At 31.6% G+C, this 21,855-nt stretch overlaps 1 protein-coding gene across 1 annotated transcript in view; it reads right to left on the reverse strand.

Annotated features, from left to right (window-relative positions):
- The window catches only part of LOC140439877 (serine/threonine/tyrosine-interacting protein-like), a 39,016-nt gene extending 17,983 nt beyond the window's left edge, over nucleotides 1-21,033 (reverse strand). Inside the window, exons 1-2 of the mRNA XM_072530043.1 lie at nucleotides 20,857-21,033; nucleotides 20,358-20,776 (exon numbers count right to left, since the gene is read on the reverse strand). Coding sequence (XP_072386144.1) covers nucleotides 20,358-20,776; nucleotides 20,857-20,895 — 458 coding nt within the window. The 5' untranslated portion in view covers nucleotides 20,896-21,033. The remainder of the gene's footprint in view (nucleotides 1-20,357; nucleotides 20,777-20,856) is intronic.
- Nucleotides 21,034-21,855: the final 822 nt, after the last annotated feature.

The following is a 21,855-nucleotide window of genomic DNA, read 5'->3' on the forward strand; positions in this document are numbered from 1 at the left end:
CAACAAGAATAATAGCGACAAAAATAAACGAACGAATATCTCTGCAAGAGGAACAGCAAGGATTTCGGACAGGAAGATCATGCACGGATGCAGTTTTTGTAATAAGACAAATAAAAGAAAAGTCGCTGGAATACAACAAACCAGCATATATGTGTCTGATAGATTTGAAGAAAGCGTTTGATGTGTAAAGTATAAAGTGAGAATTCGGGACGCGATACATTTATTATATGAAAAGGGAATATCACTGGATTTAGTAAAAACCATTGAGAGTGTATATAAAGATAACATAGCTATGGTAAGATGTAAAGGAAAACTATCGCAACCTATCAAATATGAAACTGGCATTAGACAAGGAGATGCGCTGAGCCCATTAATATTTAATCTGATAATGGATGAAATCATAAAGAAAGTTAAAAAAAGAAGAGGATATAGAATGGGAGAAAAGGAAATAAGGATAATATGCTACGCCGACGACGCCATAATAACAGCCGAAAATGAAGATGACCTACAAAGATTAATTAAAGAATTCGAAGATACGGCGCTCATATACAACATGGAGATCTCAACAGAGAAAACTAAAACGATAGTGATATCAGCGGAACCGAGACGATGTAAACTAGTCGTAAATAACAAAATAATAGAACAAGTGATGGAAACTGAACACTTGGGAATAAAACTGTCAAGCTACGGAAAAGTGGAAGAAGTACAAAAACAAGTGAACATGGCAAACAGAGCAGCAGGATGTCTCAACAACACAATCTGGAGAAACAATCCGATCGTTACTAAATAAACTAAAGAATCAGTTACTCAAAGTTCCGAATAAGAAATTATTAGCCATAGATGAGCAGATAATTCCAACAAAGGCGCGTTCATCTATAAAACAATATAATCCGCAAAAACCCCACAAATGGGGATCTAAGGCGTTTGTTCTTAGTGGTGTCAGCGGATTTTCCTAAGATTATGAAATTTTTGTAGGAAGCCAAACTAATGTTGTATCCGATGGTTTTCCTGATTTAGGGGTAAGTTCAAATGTGGTTCTTCGGCTAACACGAACAGTACCAAGACTTATAAATCACAAATATTCTTTGATAATTGGTACAAGAGCGTCCCATTGCAAATTTATCTAATGAAACAGGGTATGGTACCACTAGGAAGAGTTAGAATAAACAGAGTGCCAAACAGTAATATGCCAAAAGAGACTGAATTAAAAAGAACGGCCAAGGAGCTATGGTAGAGAAAGTCGCCACAATTGATGGTACAAAAATATCTGTTGTTACATGGTATGACAACAAATTAGTAAACATTTTATCAAAATGCTGGGAGTATGAAAACAGTTGAAGGAAGTTAAACGATTTTCGAAAAAGGATAAGACACATATAATGGTTCCATGTCCAAAAGCTGTAACGATTTACAACAAGTATTTGGGGGGAGTAGATCTCCTGGATTTAATGTTGGGATATTATAGGATCAAACTCAAATCGAAAAAATGGTACATGCGTATATTTTTCCATATTATTGATTTGATGACTGTCAATGTGTGGATTCTTTGGAGAAAAAGTGACAAGAAGTGAGTATAATAATTTAGCTCTGGCGGATTTCAAAATGGCAGTAGCAGAGTGTTTATGCTTATGTGTGTATATGTGTTTATGTTAATGTTTAAGTTAATAAAGCTGGTTTTACTACAAAAAGGGATCGTCCGTGTGGAACTATGGAAAATTTACAAAGCAACAAAAGAAGGGGTACGAACAGATGGATATAGTCTTCCATTCCATCTTTCATTATGGTGTAGTGAAAGGCAAATATGCAAATATCCCTTTGGTTCAAAAAGCTTCATAAAATGCGAGAAGTGTAATGTTTTTCTTTGCTTAAACAAAGATAGAAATTATTTTTACAACTTTCACACTGAATAATTATTATAATTAGAAAGTAATAAACGTTATTTTTTTTTAATTTTACTTATTGAATCTTGTTTTAATGCATAGTGCCATATATGAACATAAAAAAGAATAAAAAAATAAAAAAAACTAAAAACAAAAACATAGTAACAAAAACAACAACAACATAGTACAAAAACTTTGTAATCATAGATTTTTTTTTTTTTTAAAAACATGCAGTAAAGGGTTAAGATTGTTTAAGAACTTTCTACGTTTTCCATTAAGATTATATAAGGATCCAAAAAGCAACTAGCATCATGTTTCTGAAGCAAAATTTTTATTGTGTGCCCCATTAAATTTAAATTCAATGTATAAAAATTAAAATATTTACCATTTACACACAGTATTTGGAAAAAGAAATATTGAGTCATTCTGTACGACAATGATTTGGTAATAAAGTATGCATTACGCAAGTACGCATCATTAGGGTTTTTCATTAAACCTCATTAAAGAAATATTTATATACATATATGTAATCATATTTTTAACAATTAAATTTTTTTGGATTTTCTGTACATTTTTTAAATTCATTAATATGTAGATAATGAAAACTAAATGCTATCTACCACAAGGGTTTTCCCCCGAACCATAACCGATTTCTGTCACAGCAAAACTGTCTTTTTATAATTTATGGAGTGCTTTATATATAAAAGTAGATAGTACTTAATAAAAGTATGCAAAAAATATTAAATTGGATTTATGGTCACATGGTGTCTGCAAATATCCATGCTTGAAGAAATTATATACGAGTTTTTGTTACCTTCCGAACCAAAATGTAGGAAACCAATGTAGTAAAGTGTCTTTTAGGCCTGTCAAACTTGATGAAAACTATTTAATTTTTAATTATCAATTTCCTCGGAAAACGCTTGTAGGGCTTTGCCGAAAAATCTTTGAAGGGGAATAAAATATAGTGGACTATATATGATTATACAATAAATACTCATTTCTGCTAGGTAGCAAGACATTATTGTATTTATTTTCAGTGGCTAAGTAAATCAGTAATATAATTGAAGAACCAGTAACAAATGTAGGAATAAAATTTAGAATGATTAAAATAAAAAACTTATCTAATCGACAGCATACACAGTTCACTGATCCTACTCCCAACTGTCTACTACTTAAATGTATTTTTTGCCCCATTATACAAATTTTGACTTAGACTGGAAGTTACCATTCAACCAAGGACATTTGCTCATACCCAATATTAATTGTGAGTATGAGTGATTAAGTGATAAATGTAGTTATCTATAAAATAAAATTTCATCAAGGAAAACAATGGTTTGCGTGTTTATATTTGAGTTTTTTTTTAGTTATTTATACATTAGTATTTACAAATAAATAGTTTTTAATCAAAATTAATTAAAACACATTCCCATTAATGATAATTCTTTTTTCAATAAAATAAGTTTTTAACAGTAAGTTTATTTCAGCTATTAATAACGTGTGATAGGAATTTTGTTTTGGATGTTTTTTGACATTGATTCTAAATATTCCCAAGCTGAGTCAATCAAACTGCATATATAATTTATGAAATTAATATAATAATCACATGCTTATCTTAAGCATTTGATTATTACTTATTATTACATGTGAACTTAAATCACAAGTTAAAGATATAGGTCTGTCAATAAACGAAAAAAAAAAAGACTAAAATCCCAGTACAAAGTCAATCGGAGAGAGCAACAAGACACTATCTGACAATTGACAACTTAGAATAAGTAGATAGCTTTATCTATTTAGGAGTCTACATCACAAAGGACAACATTGACGATGCAGAGCTTAGTAGAAGAATCTTCCTAGCCAATATGGCATACTTTGCTACGAACTAAAAATAAACTAGACTAGAAACAACTAAGATATAAATCTACAAGACCATAATCCAACCTATAGTGAGCTATGGATGTGAAACTTGTGTGTTGAGCCCTGTAAACCACATCACGTCTCATCGTCACATCGTCTTTGAAAGAAAGGTACTGAAACAAATAATAGGGCCTATAAATGAGAATTTATCTCAGTATGCCCGCCTACAGTGTATTCAATGGGCAAGCCATGTATATAGGATGGAACAAAACTGGTTTCCCAAAAAACTGTTGAATGCAAGAATGCGGGGGACGAGACTGACTGGAAGACGGGAGGATGATGAGGATGCCAGAAATCTCCTTGGTAGAAATTTTGGAAAAAAAGTACAAATATGATTTAAGGGATGTGTATATAAATGATATTTGTTTGTGTGTTTGAAACAACAATGAGCTCAAATTCACAATAAATTATACTCCACCCTCTGATAACTTAACAATAGATAAGAAACATACACACTAACAAAGAACACAAGAAAACAACACTAACAAAACACACAACACAGTTGACGCAGTCGTTGCTCTGTCACACTAACGAAAACATTTAAGTAAATGTCATCATCGTGTGACAGCGCGTATTCTTGGTTGCCTAAGTCGAAGAATAATGTGTATTCGAGAGTACCGTCACGAATTTATTGCTAAATATGAAATATTATACTTAGCCACTTATTTTAAATTATTTGGGAAGAGTCCCGTCAAGGAACAAAGGGTTATAGGATCTTGATTGATACCTATTTGGAACAGATACAGAATTTGCAACTGTGTTTGTTCCGCTCATTTCCTCTACATTTTTATTTGTTAATTCTGGAAAGTCAATAATTTCTAAGTCTCCTTCTGAAACATCTCTTTTTGCATTGTGTTCATTTTACTCCCACAAGTTGAGATAAAACGCTGTCAGGCATATCGATGTGCCCATATTGTGCTAATGCTATAATCCCGCAGAGTTTTCCAGTTATCTGGGGCATTACTTAGATAACACTTTTCTCTTGTGCCATGTTTCCCTGGACGCTATAGTGCTACACCCCAAGATTGGGGTGTGTACAAGTCACAGCACACCATATATATTGAATATCAGTTCTGGTATGAGCGTCTGGTGATTTTCTGATTGAATATGATATAGATCATGGTGTGTAAATGTTTTTTTTTACTTCATAGCAGAGAGGAATTAGGGGAAATTAATATGATCAATTTGACTTCTTAGTGTCGAAGAAGTAAACAGAAAAAGTCATTAAGACTTCTAGTGCATTTGAAACAAACAAAAAAGAGAGAAGTCATAAAGACATCTTTCTAGTGGCATACAACAGAACAAGAGCATAATTTTTTTTTTTTTATTTAGAAATTACAGCCGCATCAACCATAATGGTTATTAGCGGCGGCTACAGAATTACAAAATTAGAGTTTATAAAATATTCCTATAGATTTTAAGAAATTTACGATATTAATAACAGAAAAATTAGTGCCTAATAAATTACTTAAACTGTTACGTATGTTAAATGTAAGACGAAAATGGGCAAATCTATGACATTCAATTAATAAATGGTTAACGGTTATTTGTACATTACATGTTTCACTAATAGGTGGATCACTTTTGGACAGTAAATATGAGTGAGTAAGTCTCGTGTGTCCAATTCGTAATCTAATTATCACCAATTGTTCTCTTCTGTTCCTGGTTGAGGGTTGCCAAGCTGTAATGTCATTTTTAATTTGCTTCAGTGATGTTTGAGAAGATTGCCATTCGTTTTTCCACTTGCACAAAACTCGATTTTTTTTTTTATAAAAGCTTTTATATCACTCGCGGTATTTCGATTCTCGGCTTTTTCTATATCAGCACATTTAGCAATTTCACTCGCGCACTGGTCCGCACTTTCGTTGCCAGCAATGCCAATGTGGGATGGAATCCATATAAATCTGATACTCCTAGAATTTTCTTGAGCCTTCATCTAGTTCTAGTTTTATGTTTCTCAAGGGGACCTTTAGGATAGATCTGTTTAAGGGCTTGAAGGGCGCTTACTGAGTCACTTAAGATAACAGAGTTAGGAATGTTAGAGCATAATAATGTTACGGATTCTTTTTCTTAGTGATACATGATACACAAGAATAAGTCACAGAGGCTTCTTTGTAACTAAGAGAACAGAAGGAGTAAAAAGTCAAAACGACTTCTTGTAAACAGCATTGTCATTAGGTATGGTTCAAACAAAGGTTTTGAATTTAAGAGTTACTGCACATCAAAAATAAATGAAATTTAAAGAACTTGTGGTGCACACTTTTTAATTGTTTAGTATATCATTATGTGACCAGAAGAAATTATTTATTTAGTCATGTCATACCATGACACTTGAATAAATTTGAGTGAAATTTATCAACTTATATCACCATGTAATGGTTGATACTGATTTCAAACAAATGCTTAACGCACTAACTAATGATAAAAAAATTTAATTGAAATGAGTAATAAATAATTAAAATTGCATATCAGTTTAATGGATAGAGTTGTAATTTGCGGTTGAGCCTACTCTACCCACCAGATATGTAAATATTAACATTATTTAATATGACTAATAACTTATAAACGGGAGTGCTGAAAGTACTGGTCCAAGTTTTTCAACAACATTTTCTATCTTTGTGTTAATTTATCTAGTTTGATCATTTAATAGCTCTCATAGTATATGGCTAAAGAATATATGACAGTATATGGCTCTTCTTTTAGCATTAAATTAACTTCTGATCAAAGAAATCAAAACTATTCTCTAAAATTTAAATATGCTTAGAATAATTTTTTAATTTATTCCACAATATTAATAGTCTACAAGCCCACGAGAGATTTTTAATGGGTTATTTGACTCAGCATCAATCACATATAGAACAATACTACAATATGTAATAACAACTTTAGAAACTATACAGTCAATTCTTATCAGTACATGTGAGTTACAGGTAAGATAAACATACCACTACAGGGGTTAATTTTTTTGTTGCCAAACATTTTTGTACGGCATTTATAACTTAGGTAGGTAATACAAAACAGGCACTTAATATAGAGGAAGAAGAAGAAACTTGGAAGACGAAAGAGATGGGATAAGGGGAACAGACGAGAGGGAAGAGGAACCACCAACGATTCTTGAAGTTAAAGATGCGGTTAAAAAGCTAGCCAAAAACAAATCAGCCGGAATAGATAATATCGCAGCTGAAGTATATAAAGAAGGTGGCCATGATACTATTAAGGCATTACACCAGCTTATAAAAGAAATATGGACACAGAAATACCTCCCCAATTATTGGAATATTGGAATACATTGCACCATACACAAAAAAAGGAGATATCTTTGAATGTTCTAACCACAGAGTAATTACGCTTTAAATGCAGCATATAAAATATTTTCCACAGTACTATGTCACTGTATGGCACCATATGCAGAACAGATAGTAGGAAAATACCAGGCTGGTTTCAGAGGTGATAAATCGACAATTCATCAGATTGCAACCCTGAAACAAATTTTGGAAAACACTAGAATGTGGCATTGATACTCATCACATATTTATAGACTACAAAGCAGCTTACGACTCTGTGAATAGAAGAGAAATGTTCAAAGCAATGAAAAAGCTAGGAATACCACATCAGTTGGTAAATTTAACGAAACTAACTCTTGAAAAAGTTGAATGTAGAATACGAATTCAGGGGAACTGTCTGAACCTTTTCAAACAAATAACGGGCTGCGCCAGGGAGACCCTCTTTCCTGTATACTGCTCAATCTGGCTTGGGGAAAAGTAATATGTATGTCACAAATCACAATAACTGGTTCAATATATATTAAATCAGTGCAAATCCTGGCCTATGCTGATAATAACAATATTGTTGGGAGAATGGAAAACGCTGTACGAGAGATGTATGTAGCATTAAAAGAATAAGCTACAAAAATGGGTTTAATATTAAAAACCCACATAACGAAGTATATGAAAATAAGCACGCAACCACAAATCCTACGACCACTTGTTATAGAAAACGATGTCACCGAAGCAGTGAACGAATTTGTATACCTAGGGGTGCTCCTAAAAATAATACTACCGCAGAGGTAAACTGCAGAATTTGAACGGCCAACAGATGCTATTTTGAGCTCAATCTCCTATATAAATCCACAATTATATCGAGAAATACAAAAATAAAACTCTAAAAAACAATAATACGCCCAGTCCTAACATATGGTTCAGAGACCTGGACTATTACAAAAAATAAAGAAAACATGGTAGGATGTTTCGAAACAAAAATACTAAGGCGAATCTATGGAGCAGTGAACGACAATGGAGTGTGGAGAAGACGATACAACTTCGAACTTTATAGAATATACCAGGAACCTGATATCGCAAAACATATTAAGATAGGACGTCTGAGGTGGACAGGGCATGTAATGGGATGGAACAAAATGACCCAGCTAGAAAACGCTCCTTGATAGACCCATTGGTCAGAGAAGAAGAGGAAGACACAGAACAAGGTTCCTTGATAACATTGATGAAGACATGAGAAATATGAGAATATGTACTTGGCGGTAAAATGCGATGGATAAGGATGACTGGAGAGAAATTCTTGAGGAAGCTGGGAGCCACGCATGGCTGTAAAGCCAGAATGATGATGATGAGGTAATACAAAAATAATGACCTGCGACCTAATGTGGTACAAAAATATTTGTACCAGGAGCAGGGAAAATTTTTTATTTTTGGAAAAGTTTCTCCCCATTTTCGGTAATTTGACACAGTATGACATTCATACACAAGTTTCGAATCGGTATATAGATTAATTTTTTTTTGCAACGCCGTACATTTTGGCTGGGACAGGGGTGAGAAATCTAAGGCCCAACACTTAATTTGAAACCCTATGCTTTTTGCACCGATAAGAATAGTTGCTAAAGTTGTTTTTACATATTGTAGTACTGTTTTATATGTGATTCATGCTGGGTCAAAAGACCCATTAAAAATGTCCCATGGGCTTCTAGTCTATAATGACTATGTACTTGCCAATGCAGGTTATATTATCAAAAATGTAAATATTATTTTTAAACTTCATTTAGACAAAGTATTATGCAAATTATTGTGAACACAAGTTGTATTTGAAATAAACAACATTTATTATAGTTATGGAAAAATAAAAAAAAGGAAAGAACTAAATTTAAATTGTTTCATTATAAAATATGGCCTACCTTGGCTTTAATAACTTATTAGTTAGGATTATGTAATCTCAGTAGTATAGTTCTCTTGGTTTGCCAATGAATTCAGTAATGAGGCTATAAATTTTCAATTGGAGCATTCAACAAGTTTTAAATGAATTTTAACACTCTATGTATTTGTTGTCATATTTTTAATGTAATATACTTTTTTTATTTTATTTTATATTTTTTGACCTAAGTTAGTAATTTCTTATACTTATTAAACAAATTTTAAATTAATTTTATCGTCATAAGTATTTATTTTGATATTTTTAATATTTAGGATAGAGATAGCGGTTTTTACACTTAATAAAAACAATATCTATAGTAGAATGTCAGATTTGTTTTTGTTGTGAAATCTATTTTACTAAGTGGCGTTTAGAATAGCTTACATATTTTCAATATATATGGTAAGATCTGGCGAGTGTCTATGTTATTTAAAAAAATTATATACACCTAGAACCTCTGCTATTAAGTATGTTTATTAATGATATTGGTGATTGTTTTCAGTACAGTGAGTGTTTCTGTGTTTTGTAAACAATCTTAAATTTACTTAATGTAATTAATATGTATTAATGGGCTGGAGTGGGGTGAATGGAATGGCATAGAGCTTAATGCTGAAAAGTGAACTATTTCCCCCAAAAAAAAGGTATATATATATATATATATATATATATATATATATATATATATATATATATATATATATATATATATATATATAATATATATATATATATATATATATAATATATATATATATATATATTATATATATATATATATATATATATATATATATATATATGATCTTGAGATAGATATTGTATTAAGAGTTTCAGTAATTAAGAATCTGGTAATTTATATTCATTTATCACTGTCTTTTGCCTTCGATATTGATGATATGATTTACGGAGCTCTGAGATTGTTGGGAGTTTATAAATAGATTTACTAGAAATTTTCATAACATTTATCTCTTCTATATTGTTTTCTTGTTACTAATTGTTAGATAATGTGTCTCTTAGATCTGGAATTCATACTATGCATGTTATATTCACAACATTGAACAAATATAACAAAATTTTTTGACTGGCATTTAAATCAAATACTCTTCATATTGATGAATATAACGACTTCAATTTTCTACACAATTAATTCTAACTCTTACTTCTCTCTCACTTAAAATCAGAACAGATCATGGTGATCTGAAAAATATTTTTTAAATATTGCATTCAACTGTTGACGGCAGTATCTTTTGAGTATGAATGATATAACGGCTCTGTTTAGGGATTGTAGATAGATTAATGTGTTTTATCCTCTCCCTCTTACACAAATAATGTATGTCATAATTCATATATCTCAAGAGTGACTTGTGACTGGCATACCAGAATTAGATTTATTTAACAGTTATTATCAGTTTACAAAGACTTTAAAGTGTCAATGTATACTGGTAGGGTAATATCTGTGGTTTGTATTTTTGTTCAAGAGAAGTACTGGATTGGGAAACTGGTCAGTCTGGCAGGAACCGGAATTCCTACTGCTAACCAGACCGCACCCTGGGATTCTGACCAGATCAGGACCTACCTATAAGGAGGTATTCCAACAGTATTTTCCGTTATGAAGTATGGGACATCAATGATAAATATGTATAGAGAATTCATTATAAAATTGTGAAAATGATTTGTATTGATAAACAACCATTTTCCTTGGAAGAAAATGCCGGGTTTAAGAGACTGCTAAATACTATTGTTCCTCAATATAAAACCAAAGAATATAGACGCATATACAAGAATCTTTCACTGTCTATACTATTGTTCCTCAATATAAAACCAAAGAATATAGACGCATATACAAGAATCTTTCACTGTCATTTTTTAGCGTCGGCAAAGGTTATACCAAAAACAATGAGAAGTTGATCATGATTTTAGTTCCTTATTTGTACCACTAGGGAGCGGTCATGTCAGCGCTACTACAGCTTCTAAAATAATAAAGAGTGGACAAAAAATGCAACTTTAGATATTTTTATATCTAGATGCCGCGTGGTCGTAGAATAACATTAAATTTTTGTGTTTTATAAAATTTTTTGAAGAAAACAAAATATTATTTTAACTTTTAATAAATGACCCTTTTTAAAAAAAATATTATGATTCAACTTATCAATAAAACTCTCTTCTTATAAACTATAAATAAAATTAATTAATCACAGAGAGAGAAAGTTCAAAAAATTGTAAGGTGTTTCGATAAAAAAAAATTCCTAACCTTGTTAGTATGCTAGAATTGCTGTTTAGCACATACACCAAAGACTTATTTTTTACAATTTGAAAATTCGAAATTGTGAAGTATAATTTCGCATTTTTAAGTTAAAAAAATAAATAAGTAAGTCTCAAATAACGCCTCACTAGAGCTCAACAAGGAAAGATGAGAAAAAAGGCAAAAATGGCTGCTGGAACATGGACCATAGCAAATCTATAGATAACCAAATTAGCAACACCCGACGATAAAAAGAGACTTCGGGAGAATACCATCACCCCCTTCGTAACAGAGTTGCTAAGAAACACCAGACACCATCCTGATACTCAACTAGATCGGGCTCAAGCAAATTTGATCATTAACAAACTGGGGCATAAAACATCATTTAGCGAAGAGACCCTGTGGGTGAACTGTGTTAATGAGTATACAAAAAAATGGACAACTGCAGTCGTAAGGACTATTGAGGGCCTATGGGAGGAAGCAAAACTTAAATATAATTGATCCAAATAATATGCCCAAGCGCCCCATGGTCCTCACTCGCGTCCCCGAGAGAGCTTGATGAAGAAACTATCAAGATCCATCTAAGAGGCAAAATCAAAACCTTAACACAGAAGACTGGTCGTGATCTCTGTTCCACAGACTGAACGACAGTAAAGATAAAGGTCATAGGGTCAGCAATATTTATTCATTTTGTCAATTATGTTTTACTAGTAGTTGTTATTTTAAAACAAGTAAAACACAAGTTAAATAGTACCAATACAGTGTAAAAACTTTCACATAGACTATCCATTAAAAGTTACTGTTAAATATTTCAAAAATGATTCAGGAATGCTTTTTGTTGTTATTAAAAGATTATGGATGAAATAGAAGTTTGGAAGTTTCTGCGAAATTCAAAAATTTCAAAATTTAGTAAAAGGTTTCATTGATTTTTTGAAGAGGACAATTGTTCAATGAAATAATTTTGAAAATAGTCTAAAAAGTTTATTGAAAAGTCCTGAGAAAATCAAATTTTTTGTTGAATATATTTTTAAAATTTTTTAAAATGTTGGGTAAATTTTTGAGCAGAATAACAGTATAATAAAAAGTTACATGATGGTTTTTGGTTGTGTTGGAACAAACCTATTTTTAATTCAAAGTTATAATATTTTAACAATTTAATATATTAAAAATAAAGATTTTATTGTGTAAACAACAAAAAAAAAAAAGACAGTTTGCAAATCAATGGTGTCGAAATTTGATTAAGTGTGGATGCATAAGTTAAATAATTCGTTCATGCATTCATATTCCTTTCCCACTTCCCCCTAACTATATATTTCATGATGGTTTTAAGTTGACGGCCACAGTTTTAGTGTATGCAATCGCCCTCTTAAGGATTGTTTTGAAGTATAATGACCGTATATATGCATATATATTTGGTATCTATTGATAAAACATTCTCCAGAAAATATATAAGTGAAAAAATAATCCCTGATATTTACAGAAGGGTTAGGTAAAATTTTTTTAAAGCTTTGAAAGAAGTGGCATCTATTTCTTTAACATCAAATATTTGAACATGTTCAATTACAAATACGAATGAAAGATTTATTAGTGTGACAGGCCACTGGATTAGCTATGGAGCTAGCAAATCTAATGTTATGAAAATACAAAGATTTCAATATAAAACTCTAAGAGCAATCGCTAATGCCCCTTTGTATATCCAGAATGACGCCTTACATAGAGATCTCCAGGTACTAACAGTCTCCGAAGAGTGCAAAAGAATTTCTGAACAATATCAAAACAGGTTGCACATGCATCCTAACACACTGGCATACAATCTTCTCCACAACCAACAGGCGACCAACCAGAGATTAAAGCGGTATGATCCCTTGGACCTACAAATCATTCCTGACAGTGTCTACAGTAGTGGAAGCTACACCTTCAACAGCGTTCAGCCATTGTGATCTGTGTTGTTTTTAGTATTGCTGTTCGCGTATCTGTGTATGTGCACATCCCATCAGTTACATCTCTCTGACATTGTAAAGACAAACAATAAAGGAGGGAGTTCAAACTATCCCGTATTGTTGATAATCGGTGATCTTCGGCCAATGTTGTAACTGTCTGACAATTAAGGAGGAAGTTTCTTGAGGGTTTCCCCTCAATGTATCATCAATCATTATATAAAAACTCTTGTACCGGAATGTAAGTAGTATTTTGTTTATTTCTAATTTATTACAATTCAACAGATTTTTTCTCTTACCAATTTGTGGGTTGTTACTTTGTCTGCTAAAGCAATTTTATGCATATTAATAAACACAGACATGTAATATTGGCATAATTACTATAACTTTTCTGATCTATATCTTTATAAGACAGCACCCTAATATGGGCTTTTTATAATTTCAGCATTTAATTTACATTGTACCACTGACCTGATGATGCTTTGCAAATTTTAGAAAGCGAAACCGGTCGTCTTGGGTAGTAAAATTAAATTGATTGTAAGTCTAATTTATTTCTTTTACCTCTTTTTTAAAATGGACTCACACAAGCAACACATTCATGATTTTACAAACAATTTAACTTATTGTTTTTATTGTGAAACAGATTGTAAAAAATCTTGGATGTTAAAAAAAATTGTTAAGGGACAGCGAAGCTCTTATTGTAAAAGGCTGTAAATATGCAGATATAAACAGTGAGGGGTGTTTAATTAATAATAAAAAGGGATGCAATTAATAATCAATGACAGTAAAAATTCTTAAAGAACCATATCATATGCTAAGTACTGCCTGTCGAATTGCAACTCACTTCAATCACTCATCTTTAGCAAGCAGCAAATACAACATAAGTTGAACATGGACCAGAAAAAAATTATTTAAGATGTATAAACATGTTGGAACTCTACTCTCTCTAAGATTGCTTCATTTCAGATGTGGTTTAACTATTTATCTTACTGAAAATAGGGATATAAATAATTTAAGCAGTAATCAGTTTAAATAAATAATTAAAGCTGTCTTTGAATTACTTAATCTTCTAAAGAGATAACAAAACTGATGAGTAGCACGAACTCAGTTATTTTAGAACTGATTCCAATGATTGCTGTATTAAGGGGCTATCTTTTGTCCAATAAAATAAAACAGTTACATGCCATTGGAACTATGAAAGAAAATTTCATTACTGGAATCAATAAAAGGTTTTGTGACGAGGAGTCCAAGAATTATTTTACCATATTTACTATGTTAGATCCCAGATACAAAACCTATTTTTTTAAGTAATACTGTAGTTGAAGATATTAAAAACAAAGTTGTGAGAAAAATCACAGAAATTAATAAAATCAATATTGGTGAGTCTGAATCTGAAAAATAAGTAGATGATAATAATAATAATAATAATAATAATAAAGGTCTTTATTTTTCCTTCAAATTCATACAATACACAAAATATATAATTTATATATGCATAAAATACAATAAGAAAGAAAAAATGCCGAAGATCAGTTGGTGCTGATTTCAAGAAATCAGTACCTCTGCTTTTCATCTTGAGCAAGAGAGAAAAAAAAATATAATATATTTTTTTGCATGTTATGTAACAATCAATTAAAAACCATAACCAATAGAAACATTTAACATTTAAATATTGTACAAAAACTATCACACAGTTTATACATACTTCATAACAGGTCATCAAATAGTTGCACATGTGTTACTCACTTAGCAATTTAGATTTAAGAGATTTCTTAAAAGATATAATCGATTTTAATTTTAATTCTTTAGCTAATCCATTATATACTTTTGATATTTGATATGTAAATGAATTTTTGAATTGTTCTGTACGATGTGGCGGAGCTGTAATTGTATTTTTATATCTTGTATTAACGTTATGTATGTCAGTTCTGTATATAATTTTTTTAAAAAGATATGCTGGTAGAGAGTTTTTGATAATTTTGTGGAAAAGACAAGCAGCATGTAGAAATCTTCTCTTTTCCATGTTCAACCATTTAACATGTTTTAATTTGTGAGAAATAGGCTGGTGTCTTCTTACACCACAGATCAGACGAAGACACGAATTTTGAACAACTTGAATTCTTCTCCTGTCATCTGAACTAATACAAGGCCCATACACAACATCTCCATAGTTACATTTTGATAGTACCAGACTTTCGCACAATATTCTTTTTACTTTGTATGACAGATAGCGGCGATTATGGTAAATTGTTCTTAGACTAAGAAATGCTTTACTCACACAGGTGTTAATATGTTTTGTAAATTTGAGGTGATTATCTAAAGTTAAACCTAGATTTTTTGCACTAGTTACAGGTTTAATGGTTTCATTATTAACAACTATTTCAATGATGTTACTCATTTCCAAACACACCCTGTTTGGACCAAAAACCACCAGATTAGTTTTTTTAGAATTTATATTTAATGCATGATTTCCTGCCCAAGCAATCAATGATTTAATATCTTGATTAACAATCTCAATAGCACTTGCTCTGTCAACTGGGTAAAATGAGTGGTAAATTTGTGTATCATCTGCATAGAGATGAAATTTACAGGTATTCAAGGAGGTACCAATATTGGTGGTGTATAAAGTAAATAAGATTGGACCTAAAATTGAGCCCTGAGGTACACCTGACAAAATGTTTAGAAAATCAGAGATTCTTTCGTCTACTTTGACGCTCTGTTTCCTGTGATGCAAGTATGACTTAACCATATTCAATGCATCTATGGAAAAGCCGATTGACTTCAAAATTGCACAGAGTAGTGAATGATTGAGAGTGTCGAATGCCTTAGAGAAATCGATCAAAACTAAAATGGTAACCTTACCCACATCTCTTTCTCTCAAAATGTCATCAGTTATTTTAAGGAGTGCTGTTTCACAGTTGTGAAATGGCCTAAACCCGGACTGAAAATCAGTTAAGATATTATTGTTAGAAATATAATCACCAAGATGCATTTGCATAATGCGTTCTAACACTTTTGATAAAGTAGGCAGAATACTAATAGGTCTAAGATCCTTATATTCGGTTGGATTATTACATTTAGGTATGGGTCTAATTAATGCTTTTTTCCATTCATCTGGAAAATAGTTACTTGAGAGGCAACAATTCATTATATGCGTTATATAAGGAATGATTAATGGGCAACATTGAAGCAACATTTTTAAGTTTAAACCGTCTGAACCTAGAGCATTAGATTTAATAGTATATAACAATTTTTGCACTAGATCACAAGATACTGGAGTAAAGGTAAATTGTTCGCGATTAGGTACAGTATTTAAATAATTGTCAATTGTATTTTGATCGATTGTTAGATGTGGGATGCAAGATGTGTAGTACTGATTAATCTCATAGGGTTCTTTTAATGTTTCTGGAATTGTGTGTTCTGCCTTACCAATATTAATGAGTTGTAAATTTTTCCAAGTATTTTTTATCCCACCCACATGAAGTTTGTGTTGAAAGAAAGCTTTTTTTTCATTCTCACATGCTAATGTTGTATAATTTCTAATCATTTTGTAGTAGGTAAGGTGAGCTACCTCCTTAGTTTTCTGCCACTTTTTTTTAGCCTGATCTCTTAGTGACATAAGAAGTTTCACATTATCTGTTAGCCAAGGATTATAGTTTTTAGTGACTTTAATCTTTTTAAAAGGAGCATGTTTGTCGAAGAGAGCCAAAATGGAGCTGCTTAAGAATTTTACTTTATCATTGATGTTTTCAATGTGATAGATGTTGGCAAACAAAGTACAGTTTAAATCAAGTAAAAAAAGATTTTCATCAAAGTGCTTGAAATTTCTAACTGTCTTAAAAATTGGGGCTGGATTTTCTGGGAAGATATTGACGTCACAATAAATAAGCTCATGGTCTGTTATGTGGTCAAGAGAACACACACCAAAGGAGCTTATTCTATTTTTGTTTGAGACAATTATATAATCAATCAGAGTCTGCGATGTAGGGGTTATATGAGTTGGCCCATCAATAATCTGTACCAAATTAAAACTGTCAAGTAAGTCATTAATTTTATGAGCTGGATTCAGATGTGGATTGAGTAAGTCAACATTAAAATCACCCAAACAAAAAATTTCATCACAATCTGTAACCATATCAGCAAGAGATTTTTCAAAAAATTCAATAAAAGTATTAATTATGTAGTCTGGTGGTTTATAGACTACACCTATACCTATCAAATCAAATTCAGAAAATTGATAATTATTTTTTATATACATACAAACTCCTCCACCTCGACAGTTGGCTATTCTGTCCTGACGAATTAAATTGTAACCATAAATTTGTACAGCGTTATTTGGTATTATTGGCTTGAGCCATGTCTCAGAGACACAAAATATATCAAATTGTTTATCAATAACATAATTAGCTAAATCAACTATTTTAGGAAATAAAGAACGAATATTAACATGTGCAACTTTTAATCTACCTGTTATATCTTTCTTCAAAAATTTCCACCTCCATGGCCTAAATATTCTTGATATCGATTCATATGGAATCTTTTTACACCAACTCCAACGGGCCAGAAATCCGATTTATACATATCATCCTTCTTGTTGAGGGGAGCCGATACCACAAATCGCTTTAGCATGTTTTCTTGGCTGGGTAGCTCTTTAACCATAATAGATTTCTCTTCCATTCCGCGTTTGTCTCGTAAAAATGTACGAATATCTTCTTCTGTCGATGTCCTCCTAATTCTGTATATGTATAACCAAACTTTACTCTCCTCTCCCTTAAAACCACTACCACTATCATCGTGAGCTATTTCTGCCGTGCCAATATTTCTTCTAGATTTTCGTAGTTTAGTCTTTCTCTTCACAACCTCAGTATAGCTGTCATTCTCGTCTAGTGAAACTTTATCAATTTCAGCATCAATCTTCAAACCTGTTTCCGTAACTGGGCCATCACAACAAGTTTTGTTTATTTGCTTCTTAATTTGTTTATTTTTACTGTATTTACCATTGCCGTCTGTCAACAGAGTAGGAGACAGTTTTGGTTCATATGAACTACTGTCCGTTCCGACTACGTCACGATATAATCGAATCATCGGCGAAGGTTGTGCGACATGTATGTTCTGTGGTATATCCATATATTTGGGTAGTTCACTTTCACTATTGGCATGACCTTGATGGGAACTGTTTACAGTCGATTGTTTGTTAGGTTTTACACTTTTTTCAGATATCTTTGTTTCTAAAAAACTTACTCTTTGTAATAATAATCCATTGTTTTCTTTTAAAATGCTGTTTTTGTCCTCCATTTCCTTGATAAGTCTTTTTAGTAACCCGTTTTCTAACTTAAGCATTTCTGTATCAGCTGTTGATTTAACTACATTCAGGTTATGTTCACCATTCTCACAGCACTTTATTAAATTTTTCTCACAAACTTCAAAACCAGCCCTTTTTGCACAGCTGGGATGAAACACATTGAAACACCATTTACATACCACAATTTTGCATTCTTTTTTGGTGCAGCATTTGAAATTAATCTGAAAATTATTGTCACCATCAACTGACCCTGCGTCCTCGTCGCCGGCCATCTTGAATCTTCGATAGGAATCTTTGATAGGAATAGCATGGTCATTATTAGCAAAGATGATAATGAAGTACCTTTAACCCTAGGTAAAAAAGAGCAAAGATAAATAACAAAAAAAAAAAAGATTCTTCAAGAAATTGATCTGTGACACTGTGGAAGTGCTACAATGACTTTATATCACCTTTAACGTCTACATCTTCTATGAGTGGTTCGAAAGCCAACATACTCTATGAACTTGAATGTTACTCTGAAATTCCAATTTATTGATAAAAAGTTGGACCCAATTCAGTGGTGGAGCAGACACTCTTACTTAATTTTAATTTTTAGAAAATGTATGTGTTTGTTCAAAACAATATTATTGTTACATAAATTGAATTTAATAAATTTGTAAACTTATATATTTTAACCTATTTTAGAATTTTCCAAATTCGTTAAGTATATCTCTATTTTATTCTATTATAATAATATTCTATTATTCTCTTCATTTCAAGTGCAATTTTTTGTGTTTTGCTTGTATTTTAAATAGTTTTAATCAAACATTGTGATGTGTGTGTTAATGCTACTATTGTATGTTTTGTTCTTAACATTTTTACCTTCTGTTTCTATGACTTGCTATATCATATTCTATGATGTGCATGTTTATGTCTAAAAATATTCTAAAAATTATGAAGAATAATGGGTAATGTTCATATAAGTACACATAAATAAATAAATATTTTTGTATCAGTATTTCATCATTAGTTCAAACAAATAACATGGAACTCAATCTTGTTGAAAAACTTCTCGACAATTAGCATTAACTTTTCTTAGTGCACTTCCCAAACTGCGTGCTAGCTATTCTCTGTATTTTTGAGAGTTCATCATGGCTTCTATTGGGCAGAAATGAGATCCAGTATTTTATAAGTAAGAAAATCAGCCCTTGAAAATATATCTTTGTCATAAACACTCCAGGATATATGTATACGAAGTTCTGACATATTTTCCTATGCTTCAATTTAAAGCTTCCTTAGAATGTGTAATAAAAAAGCTTTGCTTCCTGCTACTATCTTGCCCTTCCTTCCACATTGCCCTTTTCGCTCATTTGTACTGATTTTTTTGCTTCAAACAGTTATTTGCAGATCCTAAACTTACTCCACATACCTTGGCAATGTCTCTTTGTGTCATTGATGTGGTTACACTCAAAATAACACTATTACTTATGTATTGCATGTTTTGGGAGTAAGACAGCCTTCAAAAATAAGAAGCAAATAGAGCCTTAACTAAGCTTACTGAAACAATAATACAACAATTGTAAAACAACAAAAATGCAACATATAAATATACTTTGACATAATATATGTATTGCCAACTACTAAAAAAAGGAAACCTTGATAATTTTGAAGTAACTTGCACAATACTAATCAATATTACCAAGAACCTAATAGAAATAATATTCATATGACCACAAATAATCAGTAGGTATGTATGTGTACATAGACGGAATAGGACCAGGTTATTGTTGGTGGCTATCAGAGAAATGATTATACTAGGGCAGAGTACAAGAGTTATGAAAAAAATATATAAAAGAGTTTAAATTAACATATCGTTTATTTTAATTTATATAGTTTCTACATACCTTGAGCTTAATCCAAACTTCTCCATAACATAGGCTAAAACTAAAGTGGCACTCCTAGAATTCCCCTTGTTGCTGTGTACCAAAACTTTTGCATTATTAGAAAGAGCTTCGTCAATGAACTGTTTAACTTTGGGGAAAAATCTTATGATATTTTCTGTCACACAGTCAGCAATGTTAAGGGTAAGATAGGCAAATGTTGGGTCATTTATTTGGGGCTTGATGTAATGAGCTTCGACGTCCTGTCGTACACAAATGATGTAATTGATACCATTTTCAACAAGGATATTTCTTTGAGCGGCAGTAAAAGGGCCGAGGTATACACCTGGTATTATTTCTTGCATGATTTTGGCAACATGAATTTGGCAGGACAGGTGGAAGGATCTTGGAGTATATAGTGTTACATTTTCTCTTAAGGTAACCTGAAATTGTAACAATAATAAATAGACTGTGTACCAGCTACAAACAATGAAAAATCTTTTATAGGGGCATTGTTACTAACCTCTTCTTGTAAAATATTTTGGGAGGTAACATCTATCATTTTACGAAAATAAACTAAATAGTAAACTTGTATCTAACTTAACTTGTAGTTTTAACAGGTAACTACACCTCGTAACACTTAAAAACTAAAATTTATCCATAAACCCAATCTAATCACCATTCACCATCTATTAACAAAACTGACAAATGACATGACATTGATTGTTTCTAAGGGAACTGATTGTCCATGAGATTTTTAATTTTTTGCTCTCTATCTCTGACGTCGAAGTAATGCTGATTGCATACATTGGTGTTAATAAGAACAAAACTAAATTTTTGAATGTAATTTAAAAAAATTGAGCGGTATAAAGGAGTAAAGGAAGATTAAAAAAAACATTTAGCTCTTTAATTTTTCAATGATATATTTACATATTAATACATTTTATTTTTATATTATTATTATATATTATATTTTAATAACAGAATAGATTTATGCAAAAATAAATTAATAATTAGAAACTGTAATCGACAGTCGTATAAATGTTAAAACATGTCATTTACTTCATGTGAACTAAAAAAGCATTCTTAAGATAAAAAAGTGTTTAATAAGAGTTTCTTACAGAATTAAATAATTTATTAGATTCTGTAAATATCTATTGCTACTGAGTGGATGCAATCCACTACTACATAAGTTTCTATCTTGGGCAACTATCAATTTCAACCGATTTCACAGTCAGGTCCTGCCTAAACCTCACTCACCAAGTTATCTTTAGTCTTCCTCTCTTACTGCTTCCAGGAGCTTGCATCGCAGTGATTCTTCGTATTAGGTGATGGATTATCATTTCAACGTTGGACATGTTCTGATCATATGCTCTTTTGTTTTGGCATCAATTGGGGTCACATCTAGACTTTCCCTAAAATATACGTTTTTAAGAATGAATTAATTCTACAATTTTTTGTTACCGCTCATCCACCTATGCAGTCTCAATTTCGCACATGTATTCATAATTCTTCTTTGTTA

This window comes from Diabrotica undecimpunctata, chromosome 4 (assembly GCF_040954645.1).
Source record: "Diabrotica undecimpunctata isolate CICGRU chromosome 4, icDiaUnde3, whole genome shotgun sequence".
NCBI classification, from domain to species: Eukaryota; Metazoa; Arthropoda; class Insecta; order Coleoptera; family Chrysomelidae; genus Diabrotica; species Diabrotica undecimpunctata.